The following is a 19779-nucleotide window of genomic DNA, read 5'->3' on the forward strand; positions in this document are numbered from 1 at the left end:
AACAAAGCTAACTTGGTGAGCTTTTTAAACTTGCTGTTAAGCTTATCAAGAAGAGCTTTAAGAGCTTTAATATTAGCACGTGCTTTATTACGTACCAAATCCCCTCAGAAAAACTAGTTGAATTTCGGTTTTATATTGTTTTTATTTAATTTGTTGTTATTTATCTCGTGGGCGTCACAATTTATTCGGCTTTAAATTAGTTATATCCACTTTATAAATTAAATAATGTAATTGTCCTATTTAAACTTTAAAATTAACATAATTGTATTTTTATGTTCAGTATTCTGTTTTAAATTAGTTGTTATTATTGTGACCCGAATACGTGCCATCATCGTCAAGATCAGCTCGGAGGCGATACTGACACCCGTAATACAGTTTCCTGTCGCTAAGGTGGTGGTGCTGGTGTTTAGGATATGGATGCAGATGGCCTCAACTTTACTTGGTAGCCGATTTCAGGTAAGCGATCAGATCACCACGCTCATTGGGCTTCTTCAGGCCGGCGAAGATCATCTTGGTGCCGGGGATATACTTCTTGGGGTTCTCCAGATATTCGAAGAGTGTGTCCTCGTTCCAGGTGATGCCCTTGGCCTTGTTGGCGTCTGTGTACGCGAAGCCGGGCGCCTGGCCGGTCTTGCGACCGATCAGACCGTGCAGATTGGGGCCCACCTTGTGCTTGCCACCGGCCTCGACGGTGTGGCACTGTGCGCAGCGCTGCACGAACAGCTTCTTGCCCTTCTCAACATCACCAGCTGGTACGCCCATTATAGCTAATAAATATTTGATGTGTTAACACCGACTCGACTGGAAAGAGAGGGAAGCAGGAAAGCAATTAGAGTCGTTATATAAACAATAGATAATTGTTAACGCTAGCAAATTTTTATCAACATTTTTGTCGGCCCGACGCATTAATCAGTCGCACTGATAGCAACAACACACGCCACCTATTAGTAATGCACCCTACACTAAACCATTAGATTATCTAACATCCTCCAACCCAGACCCAACTGCCCGCCCAAAGTTCATTCAACGTTCTTCACGCGCAAGAAGACGAACAACGTCATCAAACACACAGACACACACTCATACACCTACACATGAGCTGGTCACATGTTGTCGCTGTGCAGTGTTGGCAAGCAAAAAAGCTAACGGCGGTATGTACAAAATAAATAAGCTAAAAATTTCGTAATGCTGAAATTATAAAGCTGCCACTTAAATAATAATAGATAACAAATCTGGCAATGCGACGCTTTGAACATAGTATCTACATAAATTCTACTGTATTTGCATTATTATTATTTATTTACAGCCACACTAACCTAAAAAAAAACGCCAAATTTGACGGAAAAAAACAAGAGCTGGCTACACTGTGCTTTGGCATCACAAGTAAAATCTTAATTGTGTCCGATTTTTCTCCCGCACGGCAACAGGCTAAAACTCCAAAGTCGCAACACTTTCCAGTTATACAGTTTCAGTGTCTATGTCGCGGTCAGCATTAAATCGAGCCAGCGGCTTATCCTATGACTAATTGCATCGCATGCAGTTATGCGAACTTGAACAATTTGTTGCGTGCGAGAGCGAAGCTACATTGGAATGGGTAAGTCACCTACACAAGCAGACTGGCACGCACACATATACACATTTTAGAGAGTGATTACATGAAAGGCGACAATGTCATCTAGCTGCCGGCCTTGGCGAGATATAAAAACCACTTTTTCTATAGGAAATGCATTGGAAGCAGGCCAAATACTGATGCTTTTGTCTCTGTGTGTGTGTGTGTGTGTGTGTATATGAGGATGCGAGCGAGCAGGTTACAATGAAATTAGGCCAGTGCTGTTCTCGCAAGAGTTGAATTGATTGCATAAGCGAACTGCGATTTTCCAACAAAAAGAAAAAGGCATCAAGTGGGAAATGAAATTCGCAACTTGCTTAGCAACCACGTGGCGCGCAAATTAAAATTCTACGAATTGGAAGCGAAATTCGTTCATTAGCTAAAGCGTGGGAGCGAGATAGCAAATGATCGTGTGCTCCTTTTGACACTAGGTTTGCTCATGTAATCGACTCGCGCTCTTTTCGATGTCAATGTGACTCTTAATGTATGCATACATATATATATATGCATGAATATCATATATCTGATATTTTGAATAATAGTTGTTAACTTTTGCACTTTTACGCACACTTTTAGCATTTACATTAACACATGTATACACACACACACACCCTTGCATAAACAGTCACACGTTTATGTAACGCAAACAACCCCCAAAAAATATATATTTTGCATGCGATACTTTTTTCTGTTACACTTTGAACATAAATGCGATCATACATTATGTAAGAAATTCTCAAGGTGCATTAGTATTTATCACACAATCATTTCTACACTTTGAACACACTTAATCAATAACTCAGGGTTTTATATATTTTATATTTACGTCATTGTTAAACTCCGGCTACTTACATTGAACACAAACCGTCGTTTACTGCGAACAGTTAGCTTACGAATGAGACAAAAAATCCCCATTGGCCAAACTGTTTGGCGCAGATGAGAATCGTTATCGTAACGAAATATCGATATACGAAAATAAACGATACTTAGCCATGACATTGAATATATACAAAAACAATATTTTTGTTTAGCTGATACGTTTCATACGTAAGCTCCAAATGCAAACACTAGTGTAAGCCCAAAGCCACACTTGTTAAACATTCGCCAAAATATTGATGACATTTTTTTCAATATCTCTTAATTTTTGAAAACGTTATAATATATCGATATTTTCTATTATACATATACTTTATTCTTGCACATCCATTTTGCTTATTGCTACGGAACTTTCATAAAATATATAGAATTAACATCTGCGCAAGGGTATGACAGAAGGCTAAATGCTATGTCACGCTGAGTGTTGTAAAGCACTATTTGTTTGGAATGCAGGCGCGAACATTTAAATTTTATTTAAACGGAAATTTTTGAATATTTTTTCTTCTATCAAAATACACTAGAAATTTCTGATCATATTCCATTAAAGAAAATAAATTTGATGGTGTATGTGAGCTTTAATTGTATTCCATAATATTAATAAAAAATAAATCGAAACTATTTAACTATTTTAGATGGCACCCTCCCCAGTTTTTGTTTTGTTTTTTTCTTTTTTTTTGTTGTGTCCCTTATTATTTATTTGATTTGAGGTAAGCAATCAAATCTGCGCGATCCTCAGCTTTTTTGAGCCCGGGGAAAACCATTTTAGTGCCGGGTATATATTTCTTTGGATCCTTCAAATACTCATCCAGATTTGCGTCTGTCCAGACGATGCCCTTCTTGATATTAGCATCAGTATATTTGTAGCCAGCCGCAGTGCCGCATTTGCGCCCAACAATTCCGCCCAGATTAGGTCCCTGCTTATGCTTGCCGCCAGCTTCAGCTGTGTGGCATTGGGCGCATTTTTGAACAAAGATCTTCTTGCCATTCTCCGCATCAGCACCCATGTTTGAATGTGATTTGCCTATAATAATAATAAAAAAAAAAAGTTAGTTAGTTTTCTTTGCGAGCTTTTAACTAATGGTTTCCTTAAAACAAAGCCTGGCGTGGCCTTCAGCTCACGCCTCAAGGACATCGCTGACATAAGAGGGCGCGGTAGGCAAATGGTGGGCGGCTGGGCGGTTGGATTGGTTTTTTTTTCGTCGCTCCTTTGTTGAGCTTATGTCACGACAACGTCAGCCTGAGCCACGCAGTCTGCCAAGTTAATTGCCTAGCGCGCAGAATGTGGGTGTGAATGTGGGTGTGAATGTGGGTCGTTGCGTGCGTGCATGGTAAATGTGGAAAACGTGGCTAACTGCAGTCGTGGCCGCTTACTCACATGCAAAAAATAGAAGTCGCCGTCAAAACTAGCAATTTATACATATGCATAATGTATGCTTCTATGTATGTATGTATGTATGTACATTCATATGTATTCAACACAAAACATTTTTCGCCAATTCATCTTGAGTATTCTATTCTATTCTATTTATAGCCGCCAACTTTTACAGACAATTTAATTGCCGCCCAATAAATATGAGTGTGTGTGTGTGTGCGCGTCCACTTAAATTAAATTAAACATGTATCGATGATGACAAACATGATGACAACTGCACGCTCTCTGAGCTTTTCTGTTGTTTTTGTTTTTTTTTTTTGACACTCTCAGCTGCACACAACTGTTTTTACGAGACAAAGATAGCAATAGCATAGGAATTGGGTCAGACAAATGAAAATGGGTAAAATGGAACAAAGAGTAAAGCATAGCGCACGACTTTTGCGTCAAAGTCTAATGGCACCAGTAAACGGCGGCCATAAACAACGGTAAATATGTGTGTATGTATGTATGTATGTACGTATGTATGGGCATATGCACAAGCACATGCATGTTGTATGTACATAATTCAATTAGCTGGAGCCCTTGAGCAACGCAGCCTACGACAACATGTGCTTTGAACATTTCCTTTCAATTAAAACGCATTTTACGCATGTTTCTTGCGGTTTACGCAAAACCAGATGCCGCCAAACAACACGCAAAGCACAAACTACAAAACAAAACAGGAAGCAGTGTAAGAGGAAGAGAGCGAAAGCGAAAGAGCAAATGGCTGAAATATACAGTTACTTAAAATGTGTTTGTCTCTTGTGCTGCCTTTAGCGGTTTGCATCAGGTGTTTTGCCAACCCTCTGGCCTGACCTAACCCAATTTGTGTTAACCATAAATCTTGCACAGACAACGCCTCTGCCTCTGATGCTGCGGATGTGGCCTGCAGTCGCCTCCTGACCGATGACCACTATAAATAAATGACGCATGGAATTGAATTACGCTTGAGCTAACAGTTGTATGGTGGGAATAGGGAAAGTTTAGCGCCGGCGACGAGTTGGCCAGGGCTGGAGAGATGCATTGCAGTTGCAGTCTATATAAAGCATGTAGCTGTGTCATCGGAACAAACAGAATAAACCATAAAAAAGGGGGGAGAAGAAAGAAAAATTGAAAAAAAAAAAAATAATAACATTCGCATTGCTCACGTGGATTTGTTGCTGTTGCGCAATTTCTTTTTGGCTTTGATGTCGCCCGAAATCAACCACCCACCCACTCACCCACAAAAACACCCGCTGTTATGGGCTGTGTGGCTGCATAGAAAAACCCTACGTTTTCATTGTGTATGTTTCAAATTGTTTATTTTGTGTTGTTCCTGTGCTCTGCTGACGCTGACGCTGCTGCTGCTGCTGCTGCTGCTGGCTGTGGGGCTGCCTTTTTTCTAGAACGAGGTCGCTGACTGCCCTTCAACGCGATGCCTGAGACTGAGACGACGTCAAGTTACATAAGCAGCAGCAGCAGCAGCAGCGACGTTAGTTGGCTTTGGCTTTTATGCTACTCTTGCCAAATTTCCCCCATTTCAAATTTACATGCAGCGCACACGGAAAAAGAGAGAGAGAGAGAGAGAGAGAAAGAGAGAACGTGTGAGAGCGCCAGCATAGAGCGTGTGCCATGCAGCTGCATTAGTAGCGTGGGAAAAGTGAATGAAAAATGTGTTTAAATTTTTACCAAGCGATATGCATCAATTTATAACGTTTTTTAACCTATGCATCCCGCTACGTACACACCGTATGTGCATATTTATATTAATGCGCTGCATGCGAGTGCAGCGCGTGGGCAGCAGCAACAAATAGCGACAACACAACTTTACGCTCACCTGATTGACGACTCTCACGAGTAACGGTCTGTGCTTGTTGCTCTGCCTCCCACTATTCCTATGCTGAGCGCCAAGCTGCGCTGGTGTTGCTTTTGCTGTTGCTGCTTCGCTCTTACTCTCTTCGCTGCTTTTGCTTTTTAACGGCGGTAAGGCTGCTGCTGCTGCTGCTGCTGTTCGAGCACTGCGTGCGTTTTCATTCAGTCGACTGAGCTCGCGGCGCAAGGTTCTCGTTTGTTTTGGCTTCTGCTATTCTCAACAGTTCGTTTTGTTGGCAAGTCTTACGCGTCGTGTGAATTGGGAATAAAACAATTGAAAAGTTACGACGATTTTGCTTAATAGAACGGAAAATTTGTTAGCAGCATTAACGTCGAAAGCTAGCTGCGTTCTGATCTGTTCTGTCTGATTTCTTAACACACACTCCGACAAAACGTGGGCGACATCTGTCAGAAGCCTGCTAGATTCCATTCAAAATCTACACACTTATCGAAGCGTAGCGTCTAGAAAAGGCGCTGCCAACTCCTGATTTTACGGTAAGTATTGCCAACTTTGCATACAAATTCAGTGTTGTATAATGCTGTCTAAGCGAAGCATTAGAAGGCGTCACTTCATTTGTGTCCTTGGGTGGTTCGTGTCCTTGAAAGCGTAAAAATCAAGTGGCTATCATCTATGTGTGTGTGTGTGTGTGTGTGTGTGTGTGCGAGCTAGGTTGTTACGCATTTTACGTAATCAGTCCAAGTTTATGGTTCGCGTTTCACTCAATCGTAAATCTGAGCTCGTTTTTCATTTGTTTTTAAGACCCAATTTAGGTTAAAACCTAGTTCCTTACTATGGCTCATTTATTCTAAATATTGAAAGAATTCGCTTGGTTAGTTGATGGAATGTGGTCTGAATATAAAACTGGGATGCGGACGCTGAGAATATGTTATGTGTGTGGCATGATGCATGCGATGGAAAAGCATGAATGTGGCAACTGTTGCTCTTAAATATAAAAATGTTTTAATGCTGAATTGCAATCAGAATAAAATATATTCAGATCTGCTTCAGGAATTCCAGACTTAGCTATTTTTATTTATTATTTATTTAAAGCAAAAGAAACTACTGAAGGCATTATGCAATCACTAAATCAATATTTTTCTAAAAGAAAAATGCACATAAATCCAAAAATATTTGATTTGCTTAAGGTATACAAAGAATTTTGTCTGCTAAAAAAGATTTATTGAAGCAAAAATAAACAGCCTTTCAGAATCGTATGTAATGCTCCCTCCGCATGAAGTCTGCTAAATTAAAGTAAAAAATATTAAGGTTATTTAGCTGCTATGAAGCACACTTAATTAATGTTGCTTTAAGTTTGAATTTGCTTGGCATGTTGATGAAGTTTTTCTGGAGCACTCGAAAGAATGTTAATTTCATCTCACATATTTCTTTTCTTTTTTTTTTTTTTTTCATTTTATGTTCACATCAACATGTCCTTTCAGCTGGTTTCTCGACTCTCTGGCAACGTTAACAATGTGCTTTGTTTATTAATTACTTTGCCTCTTTGCGTTAGTTGCATTGCCTGCCTCTATATGGGCCAATGAGCATTGTGGTCCGCCCACTTTGGGTTGCGCCCACTGTACACACAGCAGGCATCAATTGTGGCTATCATATTGTTATTAATTCGCTTATGTGCCAGCACTTAAAGTACATCATTTATATTAATTAAGAGTGGCACAGTCACATAAACGTTGGCATATTGAAATAATGTTAACATTTTGCCATTTAATTGATTGTTACTGGGCACAAATATACGCATATAGCGAAATAGTGCGTCATAATTCCGTATAGTATCTGTTAACGTTCTATATGTTAGCCCAGCTGTGCTTGTATTTAATTTGGGTCAACTCCAACGCGGGCCACATTGCCCAATCTGTTATGTGTGCCGCGCTTCTATTTATATTTATTTATTTATTAATGGTCGACAAAACGAGTGTCTTCCTCATTATTCAACAGGTTGTACAATATAAGTATATTCTAAAAGCCTAGTTAAAGGATACAATTTTCTAAATAGCATCACCGACCGATGGAGGTGTTTTATTTGCCAGTCCGGCCAGCTGTGCCCCTTTTCACAGCTAATTTTGTCAGTGACGCTATTAGAGCCTACATCTAAGCAGAAGGTTGTAAGTAGGAAAAAAGTGATCTCAAGTGAAATTAAAAATAATCTTAATTTGCTAAATTAATAAAGAAAATACAATAAATAGGAAAAAAGAAAGTAAGAAAATTGTTAATAAAGTAAAGCAATGTAAGTTAGATAAAGAGTGTTAAGTGGATAGGACAAAGAGAAAAGTATTGGGAAATCACCGACACGGTGGGGGAAAATTTTTCAGCCTGTCCGGCTAGCTATGCCCCTGCTCATAGCTGGGAATGGTCAGCGACTTCCCGAAGGTATCCTGAAAGCAACGATTTTATTAGGGGTAGAGACAGTTCGGTAGAGAAAACGTGATGCAAACTATTATAATTTTTACATAGCACGCGAAAAGAATTGTGCATAGCGTAATCAGTTGTGCACGTAGATAGTAATAAGGGGCGATAATTTCTGGTTGGTCTAGCCGGAACAGAGAATTGAAGACGCCCTAGCAGAAAAGGAGAATCAATGTCGCCAATAATCAACTTATGTAGAAGGACAACACCGAGAATTGTCCTACGGTTGATTAACGACGGAAGGTTGAGAAGAAGCAGTCTGCTGGAGTAGGACGGCAACCGAAGATTAGGGTCCCAATTTAAACCTCGTAAGGCAAAAAGCAGAAATTGCTTCTGAACAGATTCAATACGATCCTGGCTGTTGATATACTGTGGAGACCAGATGCAAGAGCAGTATTCAAGGATAGGGCGAACAAGAGAGATGTACAGATCAGCCATATCGTTAAATGCACTTGGTTCCAAAAAAACTGAAAAGAATTATTCCCAAAATAAGTACATGTGGACACACACACACACACACACACACACACACACACACACACATCTGTGCAGCAATGAGTACCCGATTTTCGAGTATGAATACTCCTATTTATCGCTGTGTTATCGCTGAGGTTACAAGTATAGCCCAGAGACTCGGGGAAATCAATATTTGTGGCCCAAATAAAAAAGAATAAAGAGCCCAACAACAAATGAAACCCAAAGCCAGGCATTAGACAGATTATATCACTCGGGGGGCGTGCGACCACTTGCCCGATAAGTCACAGTTTTCCTTAATATATTTTCCCCCTCAACTTGCTCGTGTGCATTCTTTTTTTTTTTTTTTTTGTTAACAAACATGCAATAAACTGAAATGGAGGGCGTTAATTTATATGAGTTTCATAGTCAAGGGAAAATTCTGATTCAGGTTTGGGACCACAAGACTTCGCTATGGTCGGACTCAAAAATTCCGCAGACGGCATCAAAATGGCACTCACTTAAGAACTTCTATTTCGGGTGTTTTATAAACTTGTTGCCTTTTGATGGTGAGAATACAAATATTTGATTAGATTGAGTAAAATGAAATATAATATTCAACAGAGTTATAATGAATTATAATGTCCAAATTTTATGTAACATCAAACATACAGTATTATAATGAACTTTAGTCTCAAAGACAAGATCCGAAATAACACTCTTACGAGTGTTTTTATTGTAAATTATATTATATTAAAGGCCAACTACTTAAGAGAGATTTGTTTCTTAAATGGTTTTCAATCAATTGTCAAGACACGTTCTATTGGAGCTGAATTATGTTGATGGCATGAATAAATCTTATTTATTCAAATTGTTTCTTGAGTATGCAAAACAGTTGCAAACATTGATTGAATGCGATTGACATCAAGTTAATGACTAGCCAGCACTTGTAGCTTATTTAGAATTTGACCCAACTCCAGAGTTCTGAGCGTCAGTTCTCAGCTCTGTGCAGAAATTGAAAATGTACACAAATTAAGCTGAGGAAATAAACAAGCCTGGAGTGCTTCATATTGATGATGCGCCAGGAAAATGAGAATGAAATTTATTAAGTTTTGATAGACAACTGCGCGCACTTGACAGACAAACAGACAGACAGACAGCTGGGCAAGAATACGATTGACTGACTGACTGACTGACGGACTGACGGACTGACAAATCATGCCAATTAGACTTAAACGAAAATCGATGAGCATTTCGCGCCCAACTCATCCTATGTCAGCTCTAGAAAAGGTCAAATTGTAAAGGGCGTATAGAGTTGATCAAATATGCAAATGGTGCTCAGGTCAATTTCATTACAGGTGTGGCTCAGGTGTGCGTGTGCGTGTGTGGTCCCAGTCGCAACAAAACTAACAGTCATCTCTGTTTGCTCACGCCGCACGCTCACAGAAAAAACAAGTAAGTGTGCTCTAGGCGGGATGCCCGACTAGGGGAAGAACCTGAATCTTTTTCTACCAAACGAAATTTTTGCTTCGTTAGCAATATAACGAAAGATACTTGATCTGTATATAATATTCTAGATGTCCAATATGGTAAAAAAACAAGATTTCGATATCGATTCTTATCGATTGCTTGTAAACGGGAAAATTTATCGATATATCAAACCTCTATCTGTTATAAGACGAATGGGTAGTCAAATATATCGACTAGATCGACTCTGCAATTGATGTTGATTAAGAATATATATATTTTATGCGATGGCAGATGTTTCCTTCTGCCTGTTACATACATTTGCCTAAAAACATAATGCCCTTTCTATTCATTTTGTCAATCGGTTTAATGGGTATGAAAAGAAAACCCAATGCAAACACTTGAACACGCGTGTGTGTGTGGTATGAAAACTGAAAAACTCAACTAGTTTTTCTCGTCCAGAGTTCAATTGAATTTTATGTGCTTTTTGGTTTTATTATGTTTTTGTAAATTAATTTCGTGCACGTTTGTTTTCGTCGCTAGTTTTACGAGCTTTACAAATGATGCTGAAAATTGTTTACCAAATCATTTGAATGAAGGCCATTAGTTGTGCTGCCTTCGCGGCATTTCTTATCAGGCGCTTCAAACAACACACATTTTCCCATCATTATGTAAACAGCTGGCCCCTTAGCCCCCTCCACCAAACCGCGGCCCCTTAACGAGTGTGATTAGGGGTCTCAGCTAATGAGCCACAGCGAGAGCATCGCAATTTCTTGTGGCCAACTTTGAACTTCGTAAGTTTTTCTGTATTTGCTTTGACTATTTATTTATTGATTCTCCTCAATTGTTTATTATCGTAACTGTTTCTGTGCGCATTTTATGCGCAATAATGTTCGAATAATTGCAATCTATAGTTGAACGCGGCGTATGCGCAATATCTGGCAAAAGCAGGAAACGCAGAATGCCGTCAGGTCTGCGTTTCTGTAGGTAATGTATTTGGGATGTGCCTATAATTGTGACCATGTCTGGATTGTTTTTTATCGATTTACATAAACACACAAACGGGGTGCGTAGATTGATATACTCATGCGTTTGGTTTGAGCGTAATTGTTGTTTGAAAAGTTTAAACAAATCATCAAAATGCTGGCAAAACATGTGGTGGATAATAATGTTGATGCATTTGTACACACAATAAATCGAAGGCAGATAAAAAGTAATTACGTTTATTTTTATTGGATTTAGTCATAAAGTGTTGGTTCATAACGAATGTCTGTTTTATCTGTGTACCTGAATTTGTATTTTTGTGTATATATTTATAGTTTATATGTGTAACTATATTTATAGATTTTATATGTTTGGCTATATATTTATATTATTATATATGTATTATCTTTTTTGTATATAGTTTCTGCTGGAAACGTGCTAGTTTTTTACTTTTAACACCGTTGCCAATTGATCTCGATAACTCTTCATAATCGATACATTTTCAGAGACAATCTCTGGTTTATCTGTTGCGAAGCTGCCAGACTTTTCGAATGATTCGTTTTGTTAGGTTTTTGCTTTTAAATCTTTTTCTTGCCGCTTTATGGCATACTTCTTCGAAGCTAGATACTCCAAACTATGGATATATAGTAATTTATATAGTAAATACTTAAAAACTAGAGTTTTGTAGCAAAGTAAGTTTTATTCTTCAATTAAATAAACAATTTCAATAAAATGATAACAGGGTACAGAGAATTCGTTTAGTTGTGGTGCATTTTCATTTACAAAATCGGGTAAAAACTTGTAAATTCGTTTAACGGAAAATTATTAGCCTACAGTTTGACAGACTTGGCTACAGTTGTACAGTCATTAAGTCCATAATTATGCAAGATCTTTTCCTCTTTTGCCTTCTATGATTTTATTTATGCTTACAACTCGCATGCCTTAGTCTCTAGTATTTACAGCTAATTGTCTGTATTATAAGAATATTTTCCTTTAGGCAAGACATCAAATGAAATAGTTACCTTGATTATTGCTTGCTTTTCTCTGGCCAACTGTCATTTGTTCAGCATGTAGAGCAATTTTCATTGCCTGCCGCCTGGTCGCCAGTTTGGGCATTCGTCCACACGCTGTGTTTGCATTTCTCAGGCTGGCGGCGTTCGCTGTTTGTTCTATCTATGAAAGATAGAGGCATGTAGCCACTGCGACAGCTATGTAAAGTACATGGCATTTTTCTGCTCTTTTTCGTTTTTTTTTTTTTTGGTTAATTTACATGACAACACGTTTCGAAAGTCAGTCAGTCAACAACAGCAACAACAAACAAACAAAAAGAACTGACTACAACAATAATAAAAAAAAAAAAAAACAAAAAACAAAAACGACAACAAGATACAGCTACACGGTATTTGTAAGTTACTTGCAGATACATTCGTTCATTTGTAGATGCAAGTTAACTAGACTGTTACAACTGTTACTGGCTTCTACGGAAGGGTTGAGGGGCAATGGTGAGGGGGCGGGGTATTTGTGTCGGAAGGGCTTAGCCTAGAGTGGCCTTAGGGCACTTGCTGCCTTGCGGTTTGAAAGCCTCGCATTCGATGCGCTGCTTCAATGCTGTTCTGGGCCAAAACAATGCGGCGCATCTGTCGGATACTTTGTGTTTTTTTTTTTTTTTCTTTCCTTGAGTTGTTTTTCTTTTCATTTTGCAGCTGTTGTGCGACTTTTCGCAGACGCCGCCTCGTTTACAGTTAACAAAAACAATAGAAGAAGAGAAACGACAGCAACAATGTGTGTACATGCAATAAGATATATCAAAATTAGCATTGCTTTGAATATAAATGCGGGTTTTCCCCGCATCTTGCAATTGCTTAACATGAAAATGTATCTTTAAAGCCTTGTGTGTGTGTGTGTGTGTGTGTTTGCTGCGATTATCGTTGTAAATATTTATGAGCTGCCAATTCAAGTTGAACTGGTAACTGCCGTTCAAGCGCGTCTCTGATGTCATTTTCTGAGCTCATGGCGCGCCCAAAAGCAGCAGCAGCAACAGCAGCAGCAGCAAAGATCGCTGTAAGATTTGCTCATGTAATAGGCGCATGAACGGGCTGGAAAAGCTTTTGTCAAGGCGTTCAAGTTCGTCGTGTTTGGTGTTAGATGTGCGTCTCTAGAGAAACGGCCCAATTAGACACAGCTATACATATTTCTACATACACACATCATATATGCACATATATACATCTGTGTGCGTGTAAAAAAGTTGCGTAGATCTGTCATGCAATTGCCTGGCTCTTGTTCATTTTCAATTCAAAGCGACAACAACAACAACAAGAGCAGCAGCGCACATTTGACAAGTGATATTGAAGCCTCATTAAGACGGATGTCACATATGGAGCAAGAAAACACACACACACAGATACACACACACACAGATAGGGAGGTTATGTCAGTCAGTTTGGCGCTCAATTGGCACGCTTTTGATAACAGAAAACGCAAACGCATTTCAAATGCAATTGCAATCAACAGCAGCTGTCAGCAGAGGCAGCAAAGAAAGAGGAGTGTAGCCCACCCAGTTGGAAATCTGGTTCTTGATGACAAGCTCGGTGACATGTCAGCGATTGTGGCGCTAGATAAGATGTCAGCAATATCGTATCAAAACATAAATACAACAAAAAATACAAACACAATAAATAAAATACAGTTGAGCAGCGATATATAATTTAAAAAGGAGCATTTTTTTAAACATTCGTTTGCTACTTTGTAACACAAATATCAAATGATAATTTGATCAAATCATTCAAAAATAGTAACAGCAGATAAACTCCAAGTTGCCTGCTACTTGAATCTGGTGTAAATGCACTGAGAAAACATTTTTCCTATTTAAAGGCAAGCCAAAATTAGGGTGCTCGATGAAAATGCTGCTGACAAGTCATGCAGCGCGTCCTGCCAAATAGTTAGCATGCCGTGACAAGAGACCTGCGATGTCAGCAAAATGACAGCCAGTTAAAGGCCACGTCTTCGTCAAGTTTCCAACTGGGATATATGCAATCAAGTCAACTGTGCATTTGCATAGGAACAGCGCAGCATATATGTATGTAGCTTACATGTGTGCCCCTTGGCTCCTATGCCTGCCTCTCACTATGCGCTGCCTCTTTTTGCTGCTGCGGCTGCTGCTGTCAATTGAACGAATGCGTCGCGCGTCATCTCTGGCAATTGCAACTGAACGAAATAGAAACGTTTCCAGAGGCTTCGTGAATGAAAAGCGCAAATTGATAATTGAGTTTGGCACTGGCTCAAACTGCAGTTAGCAGTGTTGAAGAGTTGCCAGCCAATTGGGTCAGTGTGACCATGTGACGGCACACACGAGCCAATTAGAGTGAGAGAGACAGAAGCGGAGAGATAGAGAGCTAGAGAGAGGTTGCCAGACCGCGTATATTTATAGGCACCACAAATTAGTGTTCTGTTCATGCCTAATCATCGATTCCTATTGGAATTTGACACTAGGCACTCGTAAATTAAGGCAGCTGGCGCCCACAGACACGCGGCACAAGTTATGTGCCCAAGAGTGAACTGCTCGTTTCCCTGCATCGCATCGATTGATAAGTATCACCAGTTCATCTCCATTCGCCTCTGCTTTTAATTTAACGGTAATAAAAACATCACGTATACGTCCCGCTGCTAACGGCAATGCAATAAAACAAATGCGCGCCCCCGCTTGGCCAGGCAAAAGCTACATCATTTGTTGCCCGCACCCGCCCCTCTCCACACACATCCAGAAAACAACTGGGCGACAAAGTGTCAACCAATGGCAAAGTGGAAGGGCGGGGGGGGGGAGGGGGGGTTCGGGGCGGCTGGCTGCCGCGTGGGCAGCCGACAGCAGCCGCAGCAGCTGCTGCATAACTCGCATCGCAAGATTAAAGCGCAACACGAAACCAAAAATTCCCAATCCCATTTCCATTCCCCAATACCAAATGTCTTTGTCAAAGAAAAATGGAATGGTTAACGTTGCAGCCAAGATATTTTTCTAGCGAATTCAAATGAGAAATAACAAGATGTAAGTGCTGCTCCTGCAGCTGCCGAAGATGAAATACTCTGCAGCTATAAAAAGTGCTCAAAAATATGCTCTTTTACGTTAGAAAATTTACTGATGAGGAGCTATAAGATATTGGAGCTACACGATATCCTGATTCTGGCCAAGAAATCTGGCCAAAATCGGTTTAACACCCCTTTGTGAATCTGGCTTTTAATGCGATGCTGGCCTTTTCCCATTTTCTTGTTCAATTTTTAATATATTGGAAGAAGCTGCAGATAAGTTACAATATTATTTTCAAATATTCAAATACAATCTGGTTCGATTTTGGCTCAGGCTTAGACGAGCGTAAAGCCCAATGGATGTATTTGAGAGTTCGATTCAAACTGGAAAACTGATTTTTTTAATCTGTTTAAAAAACTCGGCATATATTAAATTTGTTTAAAATTGTGATCTATTCAAATATATTATAGAATTATCTGCTTTAGCTATCTTTCCATTCAGCATTGCGTTTTATTCGACATTTCAGACATCTATTATATCACATCAATTAAATTTGTTTTTAATATCTTTTGTACATGCGATAAATTATAGTGAATACTTCTAAATCACTTTTCAAAGCCATTTGTGCAGGGTATTTAAAAATGCGCAAACGTTGTGTTTTAATATTCAAAACACAAAATAACTAAAAAGCAATATATAAAATAATTTCGTATTTGCTGTTAACAAAAAAGAAACATAAATAAATAAAACCTTGTCGCGTGGTCTACACATTCAGCTGTTGCATTTGTTGTCGTCGTTTTTTGTTGTTGTCGTTTGTTGTTGTTGTCGTTTGTTGTTGTTGTTGTTGCATGACACATATTTCTTTCTTGGTTGTTGTTGTTGCTGTTGTTGTTGTCAGTTGTCGTCGTCGGCAGCTTGCGTTTGGAAACTGAAAAGCGCTGAGATTGTAAAACTTAAATGAGAATTGAAATTAATTTGCTGCGCTGCGAGACCCGGCGACACACGGCGTGGGCAGCAATGTGTCTAAAGTGGTTCGGTGGTGGGGTGGTGTATGTGAGGTAAGCAGGGCTGGCGGGGCGGGCAAAGTTTGTTTTAGATTGTGTCGATTGCATTGCATAATTGCAAATGACGTAGAACTGTGTTCGGCAGGATTTCAGTCAATTAGTAAAAACATTGACACACACGCACACACACATGCAACACACATACATATACATATACATATACATATGTTTATTCACAATAGAGATGTGCGCGTGCTGTGTTTCTTATTAAGGCACGAGCCACGATATATATGTATATATATGTGTGTATGTATAAATGTATATATAATTGTATGTATATACATTATCAGAATATATTTATGCCAGCTGCCGACCTTAGCCGGTCCAAGTTTTGTGTTTTCAATTGTCGATATCCATTTTTCATTTTATATTTTACATAGATATTTGCAAATGAGTTTGAACTCTATCCACCATAAGTTTTCCGCCCGATTTAGTTAGGTGGGGTGCAGTTTTAAGCGGAAAAATAAACTTTCGTTTATTCCAATTTTGACCCGCATTGCTCATCCAACAAGGGTGGAATTGCGAAAAGTGTGAGTCACGTATCAAATAAATGCTCACAAAGATATTTTGGAAATGAGCTTGAGACCGTGCGGATGGTTAGCAAAAAAGTTGTATACAACAGTTGTTCGCGATTTTGCCACACTTTCGCGTGGAAAATTCTTCTTAGCATAATTAATTAAAAATTAAATTTTTCAAAAATCAATCGAACAGTCTAAATTAAATCTTCTTAGTCAAATTTTAAGCCTGTATAACACGAACACGAACACGCTATGCGTTTTTGTTGCTAACACGAACACGTCGTGTTTTTCGTGTCACGAATGATAACACGGCACATATGTGCATGTATTTGCCAAACTATGTTCTTAACGAACCGCTGAGCTTGTCATTGAAGCGCTTAATTCTGGCGAGCATTCGTTTGGGTCTGGAAACTGGAGCATGCCACACATGCCACAATTTCTGACAGAACTGGAGAGGCGGCAAGGTCAGATCAGTTTGATGGCAATTGACGCGGAAATTGGAAGTGGGGAGTGGATTGAAATAGTCAATAAAGCATAAACAAAGTTTTGCATTTTGCGCACACTGTCAGCATTTGCCTCTTGTGAGCCGAGGGCTTTGTGGCAAACGCTGACAGCCGTCCAAATGTCACGCTCCATATAATACGCATGTCGCATTCTGAGTGGCTCTTGGTTTGAGGCACTCTTGGCAGGCCACTTGGTGCACTTGACTGATACTTACACTAATTCCCATACTCTTTTCTTTTTTGCAGCTCGTGCGTTTGCTTTACACGTTTGTGTGCCCGTCGCCACGCCCCGTTGAGGCGTGCGCCCATCAAGCAGTCAAGACGACTTACTCGATTATGAAGATGAGCTCGCCCAGGATCATGCAGCAGAAACGAAGTAGTAAATCCTCCAATACGTCCAGGGTCTCGATGACCACCTCGACGGCGGAGGAGAATCTCATCGAGTCGAAGCTCTTTAGCTGGATGCGGCTCTTCCGCTTTGCCTCGCTGCTCTGTCGCGCCGAGTAGGAAAATAAACATATATATGTATTAAGAAACCCCCAACCTAATAACATAATGAAAATGCATTATACATATATAAAAAAAAAGATAAAGTAACAAAGTAACAGATACTCGTGCTAGTTGCCGCTTTCAATTCAAGTTTTCCTATTATGCTTATAAAAAAAAAAAAAACAACTACAAAAACAAAAACTTTAATAAATTTAAATGAAAAAAAAAAGAAAATATTTAAAAAAAAATTATAAACACTTTCTAGATTCCGCAATGTAGACAGTAAGAATTGGAACTTCTTAACGATTTAATCATTTGGCTTTTCTTTAACTTTCACAATTAAGTCAATTTTTAGTGTAAATTCCGCTGGTTTCCGACGGAAGCTATGCGGAATTTGTCGCGCCTTTCGTACCTTTTGTATTGTAATAAGAAATAAACATATATGTGTATATCTGGATCGGGTTACATGTGTATGATATATGGCAAACCATTTAATGTGTTGTTTCTTCGGGTTTTAGTGCTTAAGTTTGAAAACAATAACAGCAAACCATAACAACAAGAAAACGAGATATATTTTTGTAATTTACAACACTGTTTTTGCGTGTCACAAATGAGAAAGCACATGAAACGTTTATGCAAAGCAAATAAAAATAAATACAAATTTAACTAAATGCTAAAACGCAATACTAACAATAATAACACAATATATGTATACATATAGAGGAATATATTTACAGAAAATGCGCTTAGCCAACACTCAAATACAATACACACACACACACACACTTAGGCCCAATCAATATAAATTCATATACTTTCTACTCCCCCCAACAAGTAATTGTAAATTGCATTTAATCCAAAGATGTTGCCAATCAAGAGTAGAACAATTTGAAAACCATTTAAATAAAATATAAAATAAAAATAAAAACAAATATCTAAATGCAATATTGTTTTAATAGTCTTTCAATTAAACCTAACCTCAATGAACAAATAACAATAACAAGCAACAGCAACAACAAATATCATAAATTTGTGAACCTTATTTCTATTAATTAATAATTATTAATTAGTGTGTAAGCAATGCAATAAATGCAAACACTGTACTAAAAACATGGCAAAAATAATGCTTAAAAGCAGAAAAATGTTGACAAGATATACAATGCAATAAATCGATAACGATAAATAAATAAAATCTTTAAGCATGTTGTGTGTTCAATGCAAATAAAATATAAATCGCATTTTCTTTGAATAAATGATGTAGATTTTATAAACAGATATGCTATGATTTATAAAACAATATGTTAATGTCTGCTAACAAAGTACTTTGCAATGTGTTCACGGTTTTTGAATTCAAATTTAAATTGTCGGCATGTTAACGGTTGTGTGATAATAATTTCAATACTAAGCTGTAGATGGCGCCCTAGGCTTGTAAGCTGACAGAAGCTGTGTGGCATAAATACTTGCACTTTACAGCTTAGGCTCCACAAGTTTCCAGTTGACAGCTTGTAGACGCCTTCGTAAATGATTACAGAAAATGTTGTCCACTTAACAGATTACTTTTTACTTAACAGATTAGCACCCATTCGCACAGAGATTAACAGTTCAGCAACTTTTGCTCCCCATTTAACAGCACTCTTAACGTACGTTATGAAAATTGTGCTTATTTGGAAAAGCTACCGATAAAACAGTTAATATTTTTGAAAAGTAATATAATTATAACCATCAGAACAGATTATAATTTCCAAAAGTCGTTCTTCTATTTTGTCTTTGTCTACTCATTGACTCCATTGACTAATGAAATATTGAAAACGTTAATAAACGTCTCCAAATACTAATATTTAAATACCTTATATCGATAATTAGTTGTGCACACAAATCGCAAACCCGATATAAAATATCGATATATCGATACAATGTCAAAATGTGTCCATGTGGCATGTAGCAAAGTTCGTATTGGAACTCGAAGCGACTTGCAAGAAGAATTTGGATGCAGTTCCAGCAAAGCAGCGCCTGTTCTTTATACATAAACATTCGTAAGTTTCGCAAGCAAACAAATAAATAATTGTTACCCTTTATTTTAGTTGTATATACAAACATGTAAATAATTTGTA

At 38.6% G+C, this 19779-nt stretch overlaps 3 protein-coding genes across 4 annotated transcripts; 1 reads left to right on the forward strand and 2 right to left on the reverse strand.

The window, feature by feature from the left end:
* Positions 1-122: 122 nt before the first annotated feature.
* Positions 123-2578, reverse strand: Cyt-c-p (Cytochrome c proximal). The gene is made up of 2 exons (XM_002051613.4): positions 2462-2578; positions 123-801 (listed from the first exon to the last, which is right to left on the reverse strand). Exon 2 carries the CDS (start codon positions 760-762, stop codon positions 436-438), a length of 327 nt encoding a protein of 108 aa, XP_002051649.1. The 5' UTR covers positions 763-801; positions 2462-2578; the 3' UTR covers positions 123-435.
* Positions 1358-18600, forward strand: LOC6628156 (uncharacterized). 2 transcript variants are annotated; one of them, XM_015172510.3, is made up of 2 exons: positions 1358-1594; positions 17426-18600. In XM_015172510.3, exons 1-2 carry the CDS (start codon positions 1535-1537, stop codon positions 17684-17686), a joined length of 321 nt encoding a protein of 106 aa, XP_015027996.1. In that variant the 5' UTR covers positions 1358-1534; the 3' UTR covers positions 17687-18600. The 2 variants fall into 2 exon arrangements, with proteins under 2 accessions (XP_015027996.1, XP_070065284.1); XM_070209183.1 differs by lacking the exon at positions 1358-1594 and adding an exon at positions 6100-6242.
* Positions 3041-6122, reverse strand: Cyt-c-d (Cytochrome c distal). The gene is made up of 2 exons (XM_002051612.4): positions 5713-6122; positions 3041-3506 (listed from the first exon to the last, which is right to left on the reverse strand). The coding sequence occupies exon 2, from the start codon at positions 3487-3489 to the stop codon at positions 3175-3177; it is 315 nt and encodes a 104-aa protein (XP_002051648.1). The 5' UTR covers positions 3490-3506; positions 5713-6122; the 3' UTR covers positions 3041-3174.
* Positions 18601-19779: the final 1179 nt, after the last annotated feature.

The sequence above is a fragment of the Drosophila virilis genome, chromosome 4 (genome assembly GCF_030788295.1).
Source record: "Drosophila virilis strain 15010-1051.87 chromosome 4, Dvir_AGI_RSII-ME, whole genome shotgun sequence".
Classification (NCBI taxonomy): domain Eukaryota; kingdom Metazoa; phylum Arthropoda; class Insecta; order Diptera; family Drosophilidae; genus Drosophila; species Drosophila virilis.

Coding starts and splice junctions, on each gene's coding strand:
- Cyt-c-p (XM_002051613.4), bottom strand. CDS start 762: ATGGGCGTACCAGCTGGTGATGTTGAGAAGGGCAAGAAGCTGTTCGTG.
- LOC6628156 (XM_015172510.3), top strand. CDS start 1,535: ATGCAGTTATGCGAACTTGAACAATTTGTTGCGTGCGAGAGCGAAGCT. Junction 1,595..17,425: donor GCGAAGCTACATTGGAATGG/GTAAGTCACCTA, acceptor TCTTTTTTGCAG/CTCGTGCGTTTGCTTTACAC.
- Cyt-c-d (XM_002051612.4), bottom strand. CDS start 3,489: ATGGGTGCTGATGCGGAGAATGGCAAGAAGATCTTTGTTCAAAAATGC.